Source organism: Takifugu rubripes, chromosome 7, assembly GCF_901000725.2.
Source record: "Takifugu rubripes chromosome 7, fTakRub1.2, whole genome shotgun sequence".
NCBI classification, from domain to species: domain Eukaryota; kingdom Metazoa; phylum Chordata; class Actinopteri; order Tetraodontiformes; family Tetraodontidae; genus Takifugu; species Takifugu rubripes.
Window position 1 is genome coordinate 4,487,878 of NC_042291.1, and position 19,998 is coordinate 4,507,875.

Below are 19,998 nucleotides of genomic sequence, written 5' to 3' on the forward strand. Positions count from 1 at the left end.
GTGTTGTTGGGTCAGTGGAGAAGAAGGATGGACGTGTGTCACACAGGTAAACACAGAGATGTTAAACCCTCCATGTCTTTTACTGGAGCAGACTGGTGCTAATCTTGACTCGTGTTGATAAGCAGCTTCCTGTGACCAGTTGGCAGTTGTCAGGTTTCCTGAGGCCAGCAGGAAGGACTGATTCCTGGGTGTCTGGTCCAGCCTCCTGCTCCTCATGTTGTTGTTGCTGCTGATTAATGACGTGTGTCAGATTATAATCCTGAGATCGGCTCACATCCCTCAGTCTGACCCAATTTGATGATCTGTGTTTAGTGAAACCGATTCCAGACCAGATTAGTCTACAAACATCTGTCAACATCCAGAACACAAACGGTCTCTCACTCACACACACACACACACACACACACACACACACACCAGAGGGCAAACGTGCGCAGTTTGTCGGGCCAGTCTATAGGAGGCGCTCTGATTCCTCCGAGGAGTCGCTGAGCCAGCAGGGAGTCCTGAGGAGGAGGAGGGGGAGGAGGAGGGGGAGGAGGAGGAATTGGACACCGACTCTCAGAGCGCCTCCTGCCCCGTTAGAGCGCAGAGGGAGCCGGAGGCAGCAACGCGGAGCGATGAGCAGAGTCGCCCGTGGAAGAGAAGCTGAAGAGCGGCCGAGCTGAGGAAGAGTCCCCGGTGCTTCGGAACCAACTTGGGCGGCTTCTCCCACCACTGACGGGGAATAACGGAGTTTCGCTAAAAGTCCAGAAGTTACGAAATTTTCTTTCCACCGACATTATGAAAAAGAACCAGTCCGGGAGACGGGTAAGTGTGACCGGACCGACACCGCCCGCCGTCACGGCCCGGTTCTAACGTCAAACGAAAATCCAGCAACAATAGGATTAGATTCAACGCTTATTCTGGATGAAACTGTAAAAGCTTCCTCGATTAAGTACCAGTTTCCGGTTTTCACAACAAAAGCTGCTCTGGCCTTTAAAACTAGGTTACAAACAGCGCAACCGGAACTTAAAGTGCACATTAAATGTTGAAATTGTTGCCTAGATTTACATCTAAGACTGTGAAATTTAGGATTTAAAAATTATCTTAAAACTTAATGTACTCAGTTGTTCTGCCAGTTGTTTGTTATTAGTTGTGCAGTATTCCTGAGAAAGTTACTTCAGACCAGTCCAGGACAGAACCAGAACCTGGTTACATCTTACACCTCTACGGGATTCTGTTCCTCCCTCCCAAATTCAGATGAGAAGAAGACATTCATCTTTCTGACGTTTTTAACAGAAGATCAACTAAAAATGTTCAGATTCTCCATTGACAGCTGTTGTTTCCTGTCTGTAGGGTCCACAGGACTCAGCCCCACAGCACATTCAGCCTGACAAGGTAGGCTGGATCCGAAAGTTCTGTGGGAAAGGGATCTTCAGAGAGATCTGGAAGAACCGCTTTGTGGTTCTGTGGAGAGAGCAGCTGTTCATCTGTGAGAAAGAGGTGAGTCGGAGAGGACATGGCCTGATCGCTTATAGATTTATGATCAGCAGCAGATCAGATATCTACGTCTGTGGCTTCCTGATCACCATGGCAACAGCAGTGTCAACCGTATGTGCTGCCGAGGAAACTCCAGATAAGATCAGAGTTCTGCTGAGAACAACTCATTTGATGAAGAACCGTGATCAGAATGCCTCCACGCTCATGTTGAATGGGTGCTTCTGAGTTCGGGGCTTTCTTCGGACCTCTTCTGCTCGAGTCGAGTTTCAGTCCAAGCTGCAGACACACACGGCGGTCCGATTTCACTGCTGCACTTGCTGGATGTCCTCTCAGAACCTTTCAAGACCCCCATCTGCTGATTCAGAACCAGAACATCTTTACATGAACACCTGCCCAGATGCTTCATTTAGATCAGCCTTTAGTGAGGACACTAGTAAGGTCACACACCCTGCTCCCTATGTAGTGGGTAGGGAGCAGGGAACAAGTGTGTGACACCAGTCAAAGCCACTTTCTCTCTCCCTCCCTCCCATCCTCTGTCTCTCTGCCCCGCTCTCTCTCTCTCTCTCTCCCTCTCTCTCCCAGGAAGTCTCTGTTTAATGTTGGTCAATAATGGATAATGTTTCCATGACGATTAATGAGGGAACCCTAACCTGCAGGAGATGGATGGATACATTTCCTCCTGCTGTGAGAGAGAGAGAGAGAGAGAGAGAGAGAGTATAGACTGTGTTGAACCGGCCTGTGCTGAGGGGTTAGGGTGACGCCGGCGTCTCCAGTAGATGTCCAGCTCTCCATCCAACGGTCCGAGCCTCTTCATCAGTCCGGGGCCGTCTCCCCTGGTCATACGGTTCATCGGCTCCCTCCCGCTGGTCAAGTCCCAACTCACCACTCAACTCGTCGGTTCTTTTGACGTGGAGACACATCTAACGTGGCCCCACCTGCTCATTCAGGGCTCCTGTAGGAGTCCCGTTCTCAACATTTCCCTGGTCTGTTCTGATCATCTTTGGGTCATTGTCAGAATGGAGCGCTTGGTTCTGAGGGTTCTGACCTTTCCTTAGCACAAAGACCCTTATTGAGCTGTAGCTCCAGGTGGTCTGCATCATCCTGGCAGTTACTCTGCTGATGGCTCTGATGAGCCTCTGCAGGCGTATCTACAGTGTTGGATGAGATAGTTAGACACAGTTGATCCGTATTTACTATTTATTTGTTGTTTTGTGCCATGCTGTCCATCTGATACGAAAAGACAACAGTTCCAACTAGACAGGGTCAACACCAGTCCTCCGCCCGACCAACAGAAGAGCTGACCCAGTCTCCACCTCCACCAAGTGTGATCACTACCTTCACAGGTGATTGCAGCCCTGAACCTCCTACCTGGTGCTCACAAATCCTCTTCCTGGTGTTGGGGTGTCACCAATGGCCTGTGCTTCCTTTACCAGCCTCACTTCAGTCATCTTCATTTTATTTCCTTTTGGATCAGCAGTCTAGAAGCTCTCGATTTACCGGTGGATCTTCGTTCCTACCCTCACCTATGGTCATGAGCTTTGGGTAATGACCGAAAGAACAAGATCACGGGTACAAGCGGCTGAAATGAGCTTCCTCCGTAGGGTGGCTGGGCTCTCCCCTAGAGATAGGGTGAGAAGCTCTGCCATCCAGGAGGAGCTCGGAGTAGAGTCGCTGCTCCTCCGCGTTGAGAGGAGCCAGATGGGGTGGCTTGGGCATCTAGTCAGGATGCCCCCTGGACGCCTCCCTGGTGAGGTGTTCAGGGCATGTCCCTCCGGTAGGAGACCCCCGGGAAGACCCAGGACACGTTGGAGAGACTATGTCTCTCGACTGACCTGGGAACGCCTGGGGATCCCTCCGGATGAGCTGGAGGAGGTAGCTGGGGAGAAGGAAGTCTGGGCTTCTCTCCTTAGGCTGCTGCCCCCGCGACCCGACCCCGGATAAGTGATAGAGGATGGATGGATGGATGGATGGATGGAGGGAGGGATGGATGGATGGATGGATGGATGGAGGGAGGGAGGGAGGGATGGATGGATGGATGGATGGATGGATGGATGGATGGATGGATGGAGGGAGGGATGGATGGATGGATGGATGGATCAGCAGTCGTGCTGCTGTGTTGATGATCCTATTTGAGGTCTCTCATCTCTCATCTTCTTAAGCGCTTTATCCCTTTCGGGGTCATGGGGAGGGGACACTGGGTGAAGGCAGGCCCCCCCCTGGATGAGTCGCCAGATCATCATGGGCCTTATATGAGCATTTGTGGGTTCAGTACCTTGCTCAATGGTACCTCGACAGTGTTCTGCCACATGTTCTGGCACCTCCCCCGACTACCAGAACACCTTCCATGTTTTGTCTGCTGGGGCCGGAACCGAGAACCCTCCATCGGATGGAACCAGCGCTGCAAACCCCTGTTCCAGTTGCATCCGGTGATCCGGCCTGTGGACGCTGCTGTGGTTGCTGTCTGCAGGCTCATGCTCTGGGGAGTCTGACGTTGCATAAAAACATTGGGTCTGTTTAGCGTGTCGTCCCAACTCCTCTTTTCCTCTCCTCCTTCCCTTCACTTTCTCCACCTGCTGCTTACGTGCTTTAATTCTTCACCTAGTTTTCATTTTAGACATTTCTTCAGTTCAAATGGTCTTTTTTTTTCTTTTCAAAGTTACTTTTATCCTGTGCTCCGTGTGGGTCTACCAGACTGGATACGGTTTGAGCGTTCCGCCCTTTTCTAACCAGCCTCTGCTCCATTTGGGTCGGACCTGTGGTCATGGGATCAGATTCCTTCTACTGACTTTTGGAACGTTGCTAATATCCAGTCTGTTCTTGTTCTGCAGCAGCGACTCTTTATTCTTCCAAATCTGTGTGACACCAGAAGCAAAAGCGGCGCCTCTAGATTCTAACCCGTGTTCATGCCAGTCCACGTTGTGTCTCTTCCTCTAACATGTCAAACCAGCAAATGATCAGGTTCCCCTCTTCACCCTGGGTGAGCTGAGTTTAGCAGCGTGTTGCTCATGTGCTGCAGGTGAAGGAACCAGGAAGAACCGATGAGGTGCTGGACCTGTCGGATTATGAACACTGTGAGGAGATCCGCAAGAACCGAAGTCGCAGCAAGAAGAACCACAGCAAGTTCCGACTGCAGCGCTGCAACGCACCAGGGAACACGGTACACGCCTGTCCTCCTGTCCTCCTGTCCTCCTGTCCTCCTGTCTGTCTGTCTGTCTGTCTGAGTGGGTGTCTGTCTGTCTGAGTGTGTGGGTGTGTGTGTGTCTGTCTGTCTGAGTGTGTGTGTGTGTGTGTGTCTGTCTGAGTGTGTGGGTGTCTGTCTGTCTGTCTGTCTGAGTGTGTGGGTGTCTGTCTGTCTGTCTGTCTGAGTGTGTGGGTGTCTGTCTGTCTGAGTGTGTGGGTGTCTGTCTGTCTGAGTGTGTGTGTGTGTGTGTGTCTGTCTGAGTGTGTGGGTGTCTGTCTGTCTGTCTGTCTGAGTGTGTGTGTGTGTGTGTGTTTGTCTGTCTCATTGTGTCTCTCTCTCTGTCTGTCTGTCTCTCTCATCGTGTCTGTCTGTCCGCCTGCCCATCTGTCTGTCTTCCTGTCTGAGTGTGTGTGTGTGTGTGTGTCTCTGTCTCATTGTGTCTATCTGTCCATCTGTCTCTCTTACTGTATCTGTCTGTCTCTCTCTGCCTGTCTGTCTGTCTGTCTGTCTGTCTGTCTGTCTGTCTGTCTGTCCATCTGTCTCTCTCATTGTGTGTCTCTGCCTGTCCATCTGTCCGTCCGTCTGTCTGTCTCTTTGATTGTGTCTAAGTGTCTGTCTTTCTGCACGAGTGTATGCGTGTGTGTGTGTGTTTGTGTGTAATAAAATGCATATTTTAGCATTCACTGTAAGAAATACACACACACACACACACATACACACGCACAGCCAGGTGCAACCATTGAGATTGTACAAAGAAGAAACCCACCGCGAAAGTGTGTGTGTGTATTTCTTACAGTGAATGCTAAAATATGCATTGTATTACACACACACACACACACACACACGCACACACACACACACACACACACACACAGAACAGAAGAGCTCACAGTTGCCAGAATGCCACAGGGAGGGGATCAGGTGGCACTAAACAGGTGTCATTTTCTCTTCCATTAGACATTCTCTCTCTCACACACACACACACACTTACACACACACACACATACAACCATCTGTGTGTGGACCTCCCACCGAGGCCTCAGAAAAGTGTGGGGGGGTTCTTCTGTCTGACGTCAGTATTGGAGCAGCAGGTCAGATGGTGTCCACTGGTGCTGACCTCTGCTGCGTGTGTTTGGTGTTGGAGGTTCCTAACCTGGTGTTCCTCGCCGTCAGCCCTGAGGAGAAGGAGTCCTGGATCAACGCCCTCAATGCCGTCATCGCCCGGGCCAAAAACCGCATCCTGGACGAGGTGACAACACAACAGCCGCACTGTCAATCACTTCTATCCCTGGTCAAAAGTTCACCTTCACACCTGACTTCCTGTTTGTTTCTCTGCGCTGAGAATGCTGAGTAATCCTCCAAAGACCCACCGGATCAGTACCTTTCTGTAACTGTAACCTGATCCTCTTAGGGTCTCTTTTAACTCGTTGTGTGTGTGTGTGTGCGCGCGCACATGCCAAGGACGCAGATTCGATGTGACTCTTCTTTGGTTGTTGCCAGGTGACGGTTGACGACTCTCAGCTCTCTCATCTCACCCGCGATCGCGTGAAAATACCTCATAGCCGCCGCCGGCCCACACGCGGTCACCTGCTCACCGTGGTGAGTTCCACTTCCTGTCACACCTTTCCTGCGCAGCTTGAGTCTGGAGTTCGGTAAACTGACTTCCTGTCTGCGTCTAGGCCTCCATCCCCTCCTCAGATGGGATGCTAACCCTGGATCTGGTCCAGGACGAGGAGAGTTGTGACGCCTTCAGGCTCAGCATGAGGAAAACGCCACCCGGCCTCAGCCCGGATGGTTCCCGGTTGAAACGTGATGGTGCTGCCTCCGCGGTGACTGCAGAGACTTCTGGGAAATCCCAAAGTCTCCCCCGGGAGGCAGCAGCTTCGTGGGAAACTCCGAGTGAACAACATCTGGCAACGGCCGTGAAGAGCCGCTGCGCCTCTGTGGACCTGATCCTGATGCATCCCGACACCAAACTGCAGGCGGCGCGGTCACCGACGGCAACGCCCATCAACAGGCTGCAAGAGCTGATCAGCCAGAAACTACAGGCTACAGAACGTCTTCTCACTGAGGTGCAGGGCGAGAAGGAGGCAGGGCCAACTGGAGGAGCAGCGGCAGAGGTAGAGAGACTCTTCACAGAGGCGCTGGCAGCCTGGAAACAGGCCCACGAGGTTCTGGAGGAGGTGAAGGAGCTGAAGGAGCTGTACCAACAGCTTTCTCCCCCTTCAGACTCAGCAAAGTGGTTTGCCCAGGACCAGAAGTTCTGTTACGAACCACTTCAGGCCCATTGAGGACCGCCTCAGCCCAAATGGCAGCCTGAAGAGCCGAGGGAACCATTTTAACTTTAAAATGCTTTTATTCTGAAGAAGCAGCAGCAGAACTTCAGCTGGACTCTAAATGAGAAAGTGCTCAGGTTCTGAAAGCGAGATAAGAACCTTTCAAGTGAAGGAAACGTGCCAAGATGTTTGTTTCATAAATAGGTGTTTGTGATTGGCTCATGTTAGCATGCTAACAAGTTCAGTCCAAACAGTGATGATTGATCAGTCTACACTCGACTGCTCGACTGAGTTAGCGGTGAAGCTAAATGCTAACTCGTGAAATACAGAACTGAAAGAATCGACTGCCCAACAGTCCGATGTCATGGAGTCATGCTGGACGTTGAGGAACAAACCGGCTGAGCTTTTCACAGGTGTAAAAAGGTTCCCCTCAAGATTTAATGACCAACTTTAATCAAATGTGTGACAAATCAGGTTTTTTGAGTTCTGGGTAAATTTTATTTTTTGCTTTTAAATCTTTGTGTTTAATTATGACCTGCCAGTGCTCATGTCTGGCTTTATACTCATAAAATAGCACAACACAGGCATAAGAGACGGCAGCCTTCACCCACCATCACCCTCACTGGTGAAGAGACGAACACGAGTGGGTGTGAAACAACCACCACAATCGGTACCATGGAGGGAGGAGAGGAACCACATTGGTGTTCTTAAAGTGGCTGCTGCTGTCCAGATCTGTACGTCTGTGAGACCAAACCACCACTGCACCTACTACACCTACTACACCTAAACACCACCTGCGATGCCATGGTTACTCCCAGATAGTCTCTACCCTCATGCTAATGTTGGCTGTTTAGACAGGTGAAGGAACGTTGTTAGCCAGCAGGGCGGGGCCGTAGCCAAGGTGCAGAGATAAGATGTTCAATGGAAACGGATCAGTTGCACCAATAGGATACACTGAGAAAACACCTGGTCTGTGCGTGTACCTCCATCATCATCATCATCATCATCCAGTGGGTGGTGCACAGGTTAGAATGGAGATTTCTGGGTTACATTCATTAAAAACATTTCAGCATTGTGACATCAGAACGCTTGAACTTCTATTTTTCCATCATCTTCAGGAACCCCATCAAGGCTTTCAAAATAAAAGCACCAAATTCAGAAATTTTGTTCAAGAGATCGTGTTGCACAGCTGTTTCGCAGCGCCTCCTTGTGGTCCAGAGGGTACTACAGCCAGACTTGATGATTGACCATTAATGTCAGTTTATCTGATAACTGAGCAGAACTGAAGCAACATTTGATGTTGATGTTTACAGAAGCAACCCACAAAGTCACGTCAAAAATGATTTTATTGGAAAAAAAAAAAAAAACAATTACAGCAAAAACGAGCACAAAGACGGGAATAAAAAAATAAAATGAAGTCAGAAAAGGAGGAAGAAGAGGGGAGGAAGAGAAAGAGAAGGGGGGGTCCAGTCCGGCTTCTGCGCCTCCAGACAAACAACAGCTTGTATTTACAGTCAGACACACAACAACAGAACCGCAGACCATCAGGCTCAGCTAAACCCAGGTGACATTAGCCCCGCCCCCACACAAGCACACCTGGCTGAAGGAGGAATAATGACTGGGCAGAGATCCCGACTCCTGATTGTACAGATGAGCTCACATCCCTGACCAGGCGGGAAGCTAGCAACCAGCCTGATCAGTGGACCCGTCCATCATCTGGACAGACAGACAGACATGATTTTCATGCTGAGAAGATTAAAAACTGGACTTCATAAAAACGGACGTGTAAAAGGTTGGATGGCGGTTTGATGACATCACCGGTGGATGTCACCACATCATCTACGAATAAAGCTTCGTCAGGAAGCTACCTACAAGTAACAATGACATCATTGGTCACATGACCAAGCCTGATCCCTGCTGTGTCGTCTGTTGTGGCGTCCAAAGGGGGAGCGGCCATGGGTGGAGGGGATTATTCGTCGTCGTCGTCGTCACCTTCGTCCTCTGCTTCTCTCTTCCTCTTCTCACCCTGAAAAGCTGCAGCAGAATCCACATCTGACACAGATTTTCAAATTAAAGCCACTCTCTTTCTCTTTGCACTTTCAAAATAAAGCTCTTGAATAAATCCATGGATCTGTTTAGTGAGAACAATTAAAGAACAAACCTCCATCTTCTTCCTCCTCCTCCTCCTCCACATAGTCTCCATCGTCGTCCTCATCCTGAGAGGAAGAGACGTCAGGGTTGTGGGAATGTTCTCACTCAGACACCACAGACTCACCTGGATTCCCTCCTTCATCAGGTAGGAGAGGCCCACCTCATCCTCATCGCCATCAGAACCATCTTCATCCTCCTCATCTTCGTCGTCGTCATCATCATCATCTCCAACAGGACCGGCCTCGTCCTCGTCTTCTGGAACGACATTTGGAGCCGTCATGGGACTCAAACAGGCCCTGAGAGTAATCAGATTACTGCAGTAATCTGATGCTGGTCATGCTACGTCTTTGGCTGCTGCTTGTTTTAAACAACAGGATCGATCACCAAAAGGTGGAACAAATTGACGATTATGGGATGTTGCGGTCATGCCCAAACACTCACCGTCCCCATCAGCCTCGGAGTCGGGCACCTCGTTGTCCTCCTGGTCGAAGCCGTCCAGATACGTGAGCTGAGGCAGCAGCTCAAACACGCTCTCTCTGTAGTCCTCCAGGGTGGAAACTTCACAGCTGTACAGGTCCAGACTCCTCAGGTTCTTTAGGTTCTGCTGTAGAACACAGAGCAAAAGGAACAAGATGGGAGAGAACCCAGAAGAGCCTTTAGGGGGACATCCATCTGGCACCGAGTCAAGCACATGAACGACCAGTGAAGGTTTCCAGCAGAACTCACCAGAACCTTGAGGGTTTTCAGCTCTTTGATCTTGTTCCCGCTCAGGTTCAGGTACGTCAGGTTGGGACATTTCTCGGCCAGTGTGTCCAAACCTCCGGCAATGATGTTGTCACTAACCTCCAACTGTGACACACAGATGCGTCAGACACATGGAACAGGAAGACAATCCGGAGGGACAGGAAGCAGACGCGGGCTGCTGACCTTGCGTAGTTTGGGCAGAGAGGGCAGCTTGGCGAGCGATTTAAGACCCACGTTGACCATGCTGAGGACCTCCAGCTCCGTGTACTCATCCGTCAGACCCTCCACCTCCCCATCACCTGACTGGCAGTTGTCCACCAACAGGTCCACCACCTATCAACACACCAAAGCACTGCGATGTCAGACAGTCAGAGGGAACCGTCTTCATTTGTCATGGTCTCGGGGGTACAGCAAAATCAGGGACGCCCCAAAAAATGATTTAAAAAGAACACCTGGAGACACACAGAGATCAAAGAGGTGAAAAGTTCATTGACACAGCAAAGGTAAAGGAGGCAGGACGAGGTTGGTTGTTGTTCAGGGGGTGTTAAGGGAGTCTGTCTGCAGGTGTTGGCCTTCCTGATGGCCCAGGGGAAGAAGCTGGTGGTCAGTCTGATGGTTCAGGACTCGATTGACCTGAAGCATCTCCCAGAGCCCAACAGATCAATCGGGGGGGGGGTGTAGGACGATTTTGGGTTCATGACCCCGTGTGCCTCCTTCCTGTCCTCGGCTATGGAGCCAGTAGAGTCTCCATAGGAGAACGTGCAGGAAGAACAACTGCTGCTGGCCTCTTTAACCAGGACCTTGATGTTAAACAACCAGGTGGGTGCCGACAGGTTCTACCTGTTCTCCATGTAGTAGGCAGTTCTTTTTGAAGTCCATGATGAGTTCTTTAGTCTTAGGTTGTTTCGTAAAGAGCAACTGTTCATCTCCCCATTGTGTCTAAATTCAGACTCGATTTGTTAAGTAAAGTTAAAGCTGACACTGGGTAAGAAACTGAACAGCTCATGACGTTCAAAGCTCTGAAAGCTCCGAGAACCAGACTGAAATTAAAGCAATGAACCTGGGGGAAATAACCATTAAAGACGTCTTTTGACAACAACTATCAGGCGGGAAAAGGGACGACGTGTTGGTCTCATCGGGCTGAACCATCTGAATGAGTTCTATCACATAAAACGATGACTTCTAGCGAGGCCTCGTTGTTTCGGGGCCGAACCGGACGCACACATGGAAGCGACACTAGGGCCACGCATGCGCAGTCGGGAGCCCCACTGTTTACATGCGGGTTATATTTATCAGCGTTCACCGCCGTCCGAGCAGCGGTGGGCGGGAACAGCAGCGGAGCCTCCACCGACGTTAATCCACATGAAGGTCGGACTAAAGCCGAAGTGACCGACCGCACTGGGTGAAATGTAGAGAACAAACGGCGTAAAATCATTGGAAGCCGGCGTTTCTGTGCCGACAGCGTGTGGCTGCGCAGGGCCACGGTCCCGGTTTAGCACTGAAGGTTAAAATGGAAGCCTGAACTGCTGCGCGGTCAATTGACAGAATTCAACCGGAACTAAACTGGGCAGCCTAGGGTTAGGGTTATGTTTTTAAACATTAAAGTAAACGACGATTACGAGCCCGTAATCCGCCCCTGCTCAATTAATCCCCATCTCAAAGCTACTAGCCAGGCTATCTTTTACAATCGGGACGTACGCACGAAGCTCCGCGAATAGAAGCCGAACACCGCGCGTACCCCGGGAACAGACGGGTGTGGGTGGGGGCGAAAGGTTCCTCCATGTTGGAACTGTGATTACGTTGTTTTTCCGACTGTTAGAACGGAAACGTAGAACACGAAACAGAACGTTTCCACGCATCGTCGTTTGGTTGGAGTTGGTGTCCCCCTCCGCTGAAAACACAAAAGTGCGGTACAAACCTCGGCTGGATTTTTGTTTCCCAGCTCTTGACTGATCCTCTTCTTCATCTCCATTTCTGATGCGCAACAACAGAAAGAACAGCAAAGAAAAACGGAAAATAAAACACGGACCCGCAAAGAACGATACACCGACGAGCTCCTGGTCCACCGAGTATCAGGCCAACACTAACCCTCCATGTTCGCTCACGCCAGACCTCCACGCACAGACCACGCCCCCTCATGAATATCCAAACATATGTGAATCCCGCTCTCCTCATTGGCCCGCAGGTGCCTATTTACTAAGCTCCTACACACCACGCCCCTATAACCTTATCAGCCGATCCAATGTCGACATGATTGGGTAGAAGTAAAAGAGGGCGGGTCATTATGACCAATCAGTGAGACGATGATGAAACATTTAAACTTGGGACACGCCCACTCTTTGTTCTTTTTTGGCGGCATATTGCGACAAACGTCGTTCTGAAACATTATTTCTGAAAGACTTGAGATGGGTTGGGTTTTTTTTTGAAGTGGGAGGAAATAAGTTTTGAAATTTCTGACCTCTGCAGAAGTAAAAGGATTTAAGGAGAAATGAATGAGGGAGAGGACCTGAGGGTGGCAGTAATGCATCACAAACAGACACAAACGCACAGAACGGATGTTTTGTTTTTCTGGATTTTACTCACACGGCATCTTTATATTAATATTTAAGATCTTCAGAGAAAACCAAAGTGTTTCCCGCCATTGCTGTGAAACTCCCCTGTCTCATTTTCGTTGCTGCTTATCCAGGTCACGGGGTTACCAACTTCAGCTTCAGACACTCTTCTCCTTAGCCACTTCCACCAGCTCCTCCGGGCAAATCTCAAGGCTTTCCTAGGCCAGTGGAGATTTCTAATCCGTCCAGCTATGTTTTCCCCGGTGTCTCAGGACAGGACAGCCTCGGTCTTGCCCAAAACAATGCATCCTCAGGCATCCTGGACAGATGCCCAAACCGCCTCAGCTGGCTCCCCTAAATGCAGAGTAGTGGCTCTAGTCTGAGCTCCTCTGGGATGTCTGTTGTATATTTATTCATTTGTGCAAGCCCTGTTTAAAAATCAATATCAATAGGAGAACAAACCATTGGTAACTTTTTCTGAATACACGAAACGTGACCCTTTGGATGAATGAGCAGGGATGTGAGGACCCAATCCTTGAGGGCTGTAATCCACCTGGGAGTTCTGACCTAGCTGGTAAACACCTCCTTCAGGTGGCTTGCATTGGTGATCGAGGTTTTCTGGAAGGACAGAAAACCAGGATGGATTCTGGCCCTCGAGGACTGGGTTCTGACAGCACTGGGTGGGAGTGTCCACCCGGGGGGGCAAGGCTCGTTAAAGGCGCACCAGGAGCTGCTGGACGCTCAGCTTTAGTCACAAGCTCACCTCTACATTTGAGCTTCAAGGCCACCGTAGATCCAGTTTACAAGTATGTGCAATCAGGAAGTGAACTCTGCACTCAGGTATTAAATCTGACTTTTGGACTGTTGTGTGGATAGAGAATCTGCTCAGGTTCTGAGTAGAACCCAACCAAATGAAGGCAGAATTGGCGATCCAGCTGCTGAAGTTCTGCTTTCAGATTTTTAACTTCATCTTTTTGGTGAGTGGAAGCTTTCAGTAGTACATTTCAGAACCAGAGATGGAACCAACCATTGACCTCTTCCTGTTTCCCCAACTTTCTCTGCCCCCCCCCCCCCCCTCCCTCCCTCTTTCTCACCCCTTCAGGTTCTGGGTGTCAGTGTTCTCTCATGTTCTCTGTGGATCCTGTTCAGCTCAGGACACCTACTGAATGTTCTACCTTCAGGTAACTCTGTTGTTGGTGTGACCGTTGCCATGACGACCGCAGGTGTTTTGCTCGATGGCGTTCAAGTGTTGTTTGGTTGATGAAGTTGATCAATCATCATGTAAATAAGCATTAACATCAACAATATGGTGGACATCAGAAAGACAACCTTCTACCATCTGTAGCATCATCAGACTGCTAACGATGGTAGCGTGTTGTTGTAGCTGTAGCTGACTGAAACAACATACCCGCGATGCAGCTAAAATAAAATGTTTTCATCGTCGCTGTGAGTCCAGATGAAGTTCGCATTGTGGGGACGGGGCTGCTGCTGATTGGTGGATTGGTGGTGCTGGTCAGCGTCCTAGGCAGCATCGGCGCTAACAGAGAGAAGGTTCTGCTCCTGATGATGGTGAGTAACATCAGAGCTCAGATATGTGCTGTCAGCTGTGATGACATCACTGCGTCCTCTTCGCCAGTACCTGGGTCTGCTCATCGTGCTGGTCCTGGGTCAGCTCTTTATCACGCTGTTGCTGCTCATCAACAGAGACAAGGTGAGCATGCAAGCTAAGATGTGTCCACCATCTTATAAGAGTCAGGACGTAACATTTTAAGTGAAACAACACTCATCCTGCTCTGGATGGAATCAGTCACATGACCAGAACCTTCCTGAAGGAGGCTCAGCTCACAAGAGGATTCATGCACTCTCGTGTCTTCAGATTGAACGCCGCGTGGATGACACAGTGGACCAACTGATCAGCCAGTATGACCCAGATGGAACCAGTCAGAACCACCTGCTGGACAGTGTTCAAAAACAGGTGCTTGTTTACCTCAACATGATGAGTTATGAGCTGTTTGGGCCTCAGTAGAGTGTTCGGAGTTGTTCAAACAGTTTGAAATCATTTCCTGTCCTCTAGCTAGTGCACTAACTAGGGTCCACGCTATTTTCCAAGGTATCCACTTGTTAAATGAGCGACTTTGCTCCTTGTTGGTGAACTTAATCTATCCCATAATGCATTGTGCAAAGTAGGGTAGAACAATGCTTCCAAACGGACAATATATCCCATCATCCTTTGGGGTGGCAGGAGATGCTGGACGTGAGGGGGATTATTGATTAATATTGAATCAGACAGAAGCACCTTCACAAGCAAACCTGAATGTTTTATATTTATTAATCAGTAAAATCAAATTAAAAGAACCAGTGCAACGTGTTGATAACGCTTCGCCGTGACACCGTTTAAAGTCAGCTCAGACGCAGCTTGAGTGATGTTGGCAAACGTCAGATGAATGTGTGACCTGTGATTGGCTGCTGACAGGGGCGCTGCTGTGGCAGAACGGGTCCCTCCGATTGGCTGACAAACTCTTTCATCCAAAATCGAACCATTCCCGACATTCTGCCCGACATTCTGCCATGTTCCTGTTTTAACGCCTCTCATCCGAGTGCCACCCTGTGCTGCTCCGACCGCGAGCCTACCGCCCATCTCCTGATTGGACAAGGAGACAGCCTTTATGAGCAGGTAATGCCGCGGTTAGCTTTGATGTGAGTCTCTTTCACGGCTGGTTGCCTTAAATCGTTGTGGTGTCTGCAGGGTTGTAAAAGTAGGGTCAGCGAGTGGCTGCAGCAGAATGTTCTGACTATTGCTGGGATGGGCTTTGCTCTCATATTCATTCAGGTAACAAGGTGCAACATTAGTGTCACCTGAGTGTAATGAGCCTGGGTCTGAGCGGGACACTCATGGGGATTCCTTTGCTGCAGGTGGTTCAGTCCCTCGTCGCTGTGTACCTGTGGCGTGTGATTGGCAGAAGGGTGGGGTCGACAGGAAGTCATGTTCTGAAGGACCCAGACCGCGCCCATCTGGATCCCATCCCCCAAGAACATATGGATGAATATGTGGATGATACATTGAAGAACGATGGCTTCATCGAGCTTCAAAAGAACACATGATAACTACGATGTGATTGACCTGTTTGACACGTGTAGTGAGTCACATGAGTGTCGTGCACAATAATCAGTAAACATTAGCTACAGCAGCAGAGCCGTTAAAATCAAAGCTGACCTGGCACCATGAAATAAATGCAAATCTAATCAAAAATGGTGAATATGGCAATCAGAACAGAAACATGGAAAAATGTGTTGCTTGATTAAAGGCGGTTTCTAAATTTATGCCTGTTTTACTAACCTTCCATTATGGCAGCGTAGCCAAGATGAAGCTAAAGATTAGCTGCTCCTGTTGTGGAGCTAGCCACCCATTAGTCTAGCTAGCAATGCTATAGCCACGGAATGACTGGCTGGACTGACTGATTTTTTTTATTGCTCTTCCCGGGATCAGGACGAGACAGTCATCCACTCGGTGGGCCTGGTTCGTCCTGTCTCAAAACCTCTGAGATGCCAGTCAGGGTCACGACTCAAACTGAACATGTAGCTAAATATCCGGTTGGGTAGAGCTGCCATAACAGCGCTACAGCCAGTGACTCGGGGCTGCCCCTGAGGCAGAACTGACCTGGACCAGCAGCAGCAGCAGCAGCAGCAGCAGCAGCAGCTTTCATCATAGTAATGACCTGGAGGCTCCACCTCCATGTTTGCAATGAAGCACATCAGCCCGCTCGTTGCGTTCATGCCTTTGCCATCACTTCTTGTCAGAGTTTTCTGATTGCTGATGGGAGAGTTCCAAGGCCTCCAGCGTATCTGGGCTCTCCTCCAGGAGACCTCCCAGGACAACAGTAGCAGCTTAGCTTTCAGCTCCTCTCAGGTGTCTGCCCACACTTCAGAGGAACCAAAACGTTGCCTCCACCGTTGGGTTTCTACTGAGGAAACTTCACCAGTGGAGTCAACGTCTAGCCCCGCCCCCTCCAGACCATGATGCCCATCAGCTACAATATTAGCATGTTGTTGCATTAGCACGAATGTCCTAAAACACATAACCTCTCTCCCCCAGATTAAGTATTCTAAACAACATCAATCTAATCAACACTTGCTGGATCATGTCCTCACAACTAATGTCCTGCATGGCCCCTTGGCTGGCTAAAGAACCCCCCATAAGCCCCTCCCCTTCCTGTAAGACGGAGGACACTTCCATTTGAGGACAAAATCTTTTTCGAGCTCGAGGAAATGAAGATGCAGCAGCCACCTTTGGGTTCATGCGTCCACGCTAACACTTCCTGTGTGAGCGAGCCAGTTTCCATCTGAACAATGTTCAGAAGTTCAGAAGGAGGCTGAGGAGCAGCAGCAGCAGACACAGGTGGTCTTCCCGCTGAGCAGCAGATGTGGGGGACAGCAGGTGAACCCTCTTTGGGTCAGAAATCAGCTTCTGGGCGTCCTGCAATGCGCTGATGGCAGCCCCGCTGGAGTTCAGGTCACCGCTGGTGATCAGGTCAAATATGCAGGCCTGGTGGTAGACGTCCCGGACGGGAAGCAAAGCGTCGCAGTGAGCTAGCACGGCGGCGGAGAAGGTTGACGAGGTGGGTGGGGGGGTGCTGAGTTTCTGGGAGGCGGGGCATCCCCACATGCACAGCTGCAGGTCCTGCTCAGGCCCGAAGGCCTCCACCACGCTGCGTGGAGAGTACACGGAGAGGGACAGGGAGCGCCCGCTCTGACGGACCACCAGCACCGTGGCGATGTGGGCCGCTCGGATCTCAGCGTGCCGACCTGGACTCTGAGTCCAGATGGCCAGGGTGTGCTGACCTCGCCTCTCGCCGCTCACCACCGAGCCATCAGCGAACGCCATGGGAACATCATCCAGCTCCGCCTGATACAGCTGCTGGTCCACACAGTGGCGCCAACTCTTAACGATGACGGTAATCTAAAAGGTAGAATCATGTTTAAATTAGTAGCGCTTAAAAGAATTAAAACTTCTGACAAAGATCAGCGAACGATGCTTTGACCCCGCGTCTCTCGAGGGATCTGATCAGCCCTAAAAACACTGAGGGCAGAATTGGAACGCGTCGGCGCCCCCTGGTGGCCGCGGCCAATACCTTGGTGAGCATGGTGGCCTGCGTGCCCCGCCTTGTTGGCGAGCTCGTCGCCTGCACGTACAGGAAATCGTTGTCTATAAGAGGCCACGCCCCCTGCACAGCACACGTGTGGAAGTCATTGTTGAAGGTTCGGATGTGTGGATCCCCAAACACGCCGCAGTGTAGGTAGTCAGGCTGCGGGGCCTCCGCGGCGGCGAGCCTCCTGTCGTAGAGGCAGACGTCCCCCGACAGCAGGGGGGGCAGGGGGCGTGGCTGGGCGGTGGGCCCGGCCAGGGGACAGCGGTACTGGATGAGCAGGTCCTCGATGCCCTGGACTGCTGAGTGATAGGCCAGATCGCCACGGCACGGCCGCGCCATCCGCTTGGTGCACGTGGAATAGGAATGCAGCGCACGGCAGTACTCGGCGTTCGCTGCCTCTCTGCTCAGCGGGGCTCCGCCTCCTGCTCCCGCGCTGCTGCCCAGGTCCAAGGTCGCGGCAACAAAGTCCGAGTTGCACCTCAAAATCCGACAGGAAGCTCCAACTGGAGACAGGAAGAGCAGGGAGGAAAAGTGTGACCTCACAAACCCCCAAGAAGGCAATGAACATATTTGGGTGTGTTTTGACCTTCAGGCAAACTCAGCTGGACCCACAAAAGGACAAGGGGGAGGCGTTTCCATGGTAATGCCATTGGCACAAGGAAGCTGGAGAGGAAGAGAGAGAGAGGAGGGAAAGGGAGAGGGCTTCATTAGACTGGCTGGACGTGTCAGTGTGGAACAGGATGTCCTCGAGTCCACCTCCTGGTGACTGCATCACTGCTGACCTGTTCTTTGATCTGTGTGTGTGTGTGTGTGTGTGTGTGTGTGTGTGTGTGTGTGTGTGAGGTTCTTCAGAATGAACATTTGAAGTTTGTCTGTTTTTTATCACACATGAAAGGGGACAGGTTTTGAACCTACCTGAAGAGAGTTCTCAGGAACCACGAGAACAAGCGTAGGAACTGAACCTGTGTTCAAACATGGACTCTCATCTGTTTGTCTGCCAACAGCAGAGGGGGCGGGGCCAAGCGAGCAGACTGCGAGGACCTTCGGAGTCCGTGTTGGTGCTGAAGTCCTCAGCGAACATTTTCCTGTTGTGGAACACGAGTGAAGTGATGATGAAATCTTGTCATTAGTGTCATTAAAAGATTGAATAATTCATTCAAAACAGGGAAGGAAGTGAATTCAAGTATGTGTGTGTGTGTGTGTGTGTGTGTGTGTGTGTGTGTGTGTGTGCGTGTGGTAGTGACATGCAGTCTAAATATAAACTCCACCCACACTGGCAGCAGTTTTGACCCTGATCAGCTGTGTAATGTGTTAGCATACACTGTTAGCATACACTGTTAGCATACACTGTTAGCAAAGTTTTGATCAGATGTTTTGATCAGTTTCATCCAATCAGTTATTTATCAGTTATTCATGCTAACATCTGTTAGCATGAATAATGGGAATAGCATTAGCAGCTCAGACCCTGACCAGCTGCTGGTCCCCTACAGCCTGTCCCGACACCACCCCAGTGAGTAATTTCCTACCGTCAAATGTCCGAGTGTCCAACGTCCCCAAACCTGGTCCAGATCCACACAGGACACAGAGGTCTGCAGGGTTCCAGTCAGGGTTCTGGTCTGTGCCTCAGGTTGTGTTCGGCTAACTGGGGGGGTTCTAAATAAATCACAAACAAGAAGCACCTGTTGCACCACAACTGGCTGTCGCTGTCGCACACAGAAACACACACATCCTTGTACTTCTATCTATGTGAGGACCGTCAGCCAGTCCTTTGAAGATGTTAGGACCAGCCAAAATGTCCTCACGTTGCGAGTAGAATAAATATTTCAGTCCTCAATATGTAGCAAATACAAGAGTACAAACACACAAAAAACACATTAACTCCTCTTTAAAATCTTTCATCATTTCCTGTTATTTTTGAAATGATAAAACCTAAATAATTTTTGGGTCCAGAGGTCAAAGTCAGGCGGAGGGACATGGATCCTTGATGCAGCGCCACCATCAGATTAAGACGTAAACATTTCCAGAAGCGTGTTGCAAGTGTAAACCTGACGACGTTTGTCAATAATGGTGGGCGGAGTCAAAACAATGCGGTCAGCTGGTCTTCAGAGCTTATTTAGTACTTTGGTCCCTACACAGAATGAAGTGTTTATCGCATGTTAGCATGCTACCACCACGAATATTATCGCTATCGTAGGTAGTTCCAACCAAGTGGTTTGATCGGACAAGAGACGTTCTATGTGTGCTGATATGGAGAAGAACAGCACAGGTGCCCCCGACCTGTTGCAGAACTACTTGTGTTGGCGGAGACAGAGAAATGATTAATTAAACAGACAAATCCTCATCTGTTCTTGCTTATTACTAATAATTAACTAATAATAACTATAACTAATAAAACCAGCTTGTAGAACGTTTGTTTAACAGCAACTTGATGCTAGCGAAACAGCACATCAGTGTGATGGTGTGGCAAT

The 19,998-nt window shown here is 50.1% G+C and overlaps 4 protein-coding genes across 8 annotated transcripts; 2 read left to right on the forward strand and 2 right to left on the reverse strand.

Moving 5' to 3' along the window:
• Window positions 1–527: 527 nt before the first annotated feature.
• On the forward strand, window positions 528–8,018 carry plekho1b (pleckstrin homology domain containing, family O member 1b). Of its 2 annotated transcripts, XM_003965779.3 has the most exons (6): window positions 528–807; window positions 1,336–1,482; window positions 4,496–4,636; window positions 5,805–5,909; window positions 6,161–6,259; window positions 6,340–8,018. In XM_003965779.3, exons 1-6 carry the CDS (start codon window positions 781–783, stop codon window positions 6,949–6,951), a joined length of 1,131 nt encoding a protein of 376 aa, XP_003965828.2. In that variant the 5' UTR covers window positions 528–780; the 3' UTR covers window positions 6,952–8,018. The 2 variants fall into 2 exon arrangements, with proteins under 2 accessions (XP_003965828.2, XP_029694341.1); XM_029838481.1 differs by lacking the exons at window positions 528–807; window positions 1,336–1,482 and having other exon boundaries at window positions 4,515–4,636; window positions 5,834–5,909.
• A 246-nt stretch (window positions 8,019–8,264) lies between these two features.
• Window positions 8,265–11,953, reverse strand: LOC101078984 (acidic leucine-rich nuclear phosphoprotein 32 family member E-like). 4 transcript variants are annotated; one of them, XM_029838483.1, is made up of 7 exons: window positions 11,750–11,953; window positions 10,015–10,164; window positions 9,814–9,936; window positions 9,529–9,691; window positions 9,212–9,339; window positions 9,098–9,152; window positions 8,265–8,988 (listed from the first exon to the last, which is right to left on the reverse strand). In XM_029838483.1, exons 1-7 carry the CDS (start codon window positions 11,801–11,803, stop codon window positions 8,906–8,908), a joined length of 756 nt encoding a protein of 251 aa, XP_029694343.1. In that variant the 5' UTR covers window positions 11,804–11,953; the 3' UTR covers window positions 8,265–8,905. The 4 variants fall into 4 exon arrangements, with proteins under 4 accessions (XP_029694343.1, XP_011603500.1, XP_029694342.1 ...); XM_011605198.2 differs by having other exon boundaries at window positions 8,265–8,970; window positions 11,750–11,952; XM_029838482.1 differs by having other exon boundaries at window positions 9,212–9,342; window positions 11,750–11,952.
• A 1,238-nt stretch (window positions 11,954–13,191) lies between these two features.
• On the forward strand, window positions 13,192–15,704 carry LOC101079211 (CD82 antigen). The gene is made up of 8 exons (XM_003965781.3): window positions 13,192–13,360; window positions 13,486–13,564; window positions 13,840–13,952; window positions 14,020–14,094; window positions 14,260–14,358; window positions 14,857–15,057; window positions 15,130–15,213; window positions 15,297–15,704. Exons 1-8 carry the CDS (start codon window positions 13,295–13,297, stop codon window positions 15,483–15,485), a joined length of 906 nt encoding a protein of 301 aa, XP_003965830.2. The 5' UTR covers window positions 13,192–13,294; the 3' UTR covers window positions 15,486–15,704.
• On the reverse strand, window positions 15,659–19,522 carry hjv (hemojuvelin BMP co-receptor). The gene is made up of 5 exons (XM_011605200.2): window positions 19,057–19,522; window positions 18,446–18,615; window positions 18,117–18,193; window positions 17,513–18,033; window positions 15,659–17,340 (listed from the first exon to the last, which is right to left on the reverse strand). Exons 3-5 carry the CDS (start codon window positions 18,178–18,180, stop codon window positions 16,735–16,737), a joined length of 1,191 nt encoding a protein of 396 aa, XP_011603502.1. The 5' UTR covers window positions 18,181–18,193; window positions 18,446–18,615; window positions 19,057–19,522; the 3' UTR covers window positions 15,659–16,734.
• Between the last annotated feature and the right edge of the window lie 476 nt (window positions 19,523–19,998).

Coding starts and splice junctions, on each gene's coding strand:
- hjv (XM_011605200.2), bottom strand. CDS start 18,180: ATGGCATTACCATGGAAACGCCTCCCCCTTGTCCTTTTGTGGGTCCAG. Junction 18,034..18,116: donor CCAGCTGAGTTTGCCTGAAG/GTCAAAACACAC, acceptor TCCTGTCTCCAG/TTGGAGCTTCCTGTCGGATT. Junction 17,341..17,512: donor AGGCCACCATGCTCACCAAG/GTATTGGCCGCG, acceptor TCTACCTTTTAG/ATTACCGTCATCGTTAAGAG.
- LOC101078984 (XM_029838482.1), bottom strand. CDS start 11,803: ATGGAGATGAAGAAGAGGATCAGTCAAGAGCTGGGAAACAAAAATCCA. Junction 10,165..11,749: donor GAAACAAAAATCCAGCCGAG/GTTTGTACCGCA, acceptor GTGTGTTGATAG/GTGGTGGACCTGTTGGTGGA. Junction 8,989..9,097: donor GGAGGAGGAAGAAGATGGAG/GTTTGTTCTTTA, acceptor AATCTGTGTCAG/ATGTGGATTCTGCTGCAGCT.
- plekho1b (XM_003965779.3), top strand. CDS start 781: ATGAAAAAGAACCAGTCCGGGAGACGG. Junction 1,483..4,495: donor TGTTCATCTGTGAGAAAGAG/GTGAGTCGGAGA, acceptor CATGTGCTGCAG/GTGAAGGAACCAGGAAGAAC. Junction 5,910..6,160: donor AAAACCGCATCCTGGACGAG/GTGACAACACAA, acceptor GGTTGTTGCCAG/GTGACGGTTGACGACTCTCA.
- LOC101079211 (XM_003965781.3), top strand. CDS start 13,295: ATGAAGGCAGAATTGGCGATCCAGCTGCTGAAGTTCTGCTTTCAGATT. Junction 13,953..14,019: donor AGGTTCTGCTCCTGATGATG/GTGAGTAACATC, acceptor CCTCTTCGCCAG/TACCTGGGTCTGCTCATCGT. Junction 14,359..14,856: donor TGGACAGTGTTCAAAAACAG/GTGCTTGTTTAC, acceptor GGCTGCTGACAG/GGGCGCTGCTGTGGCAGAAC.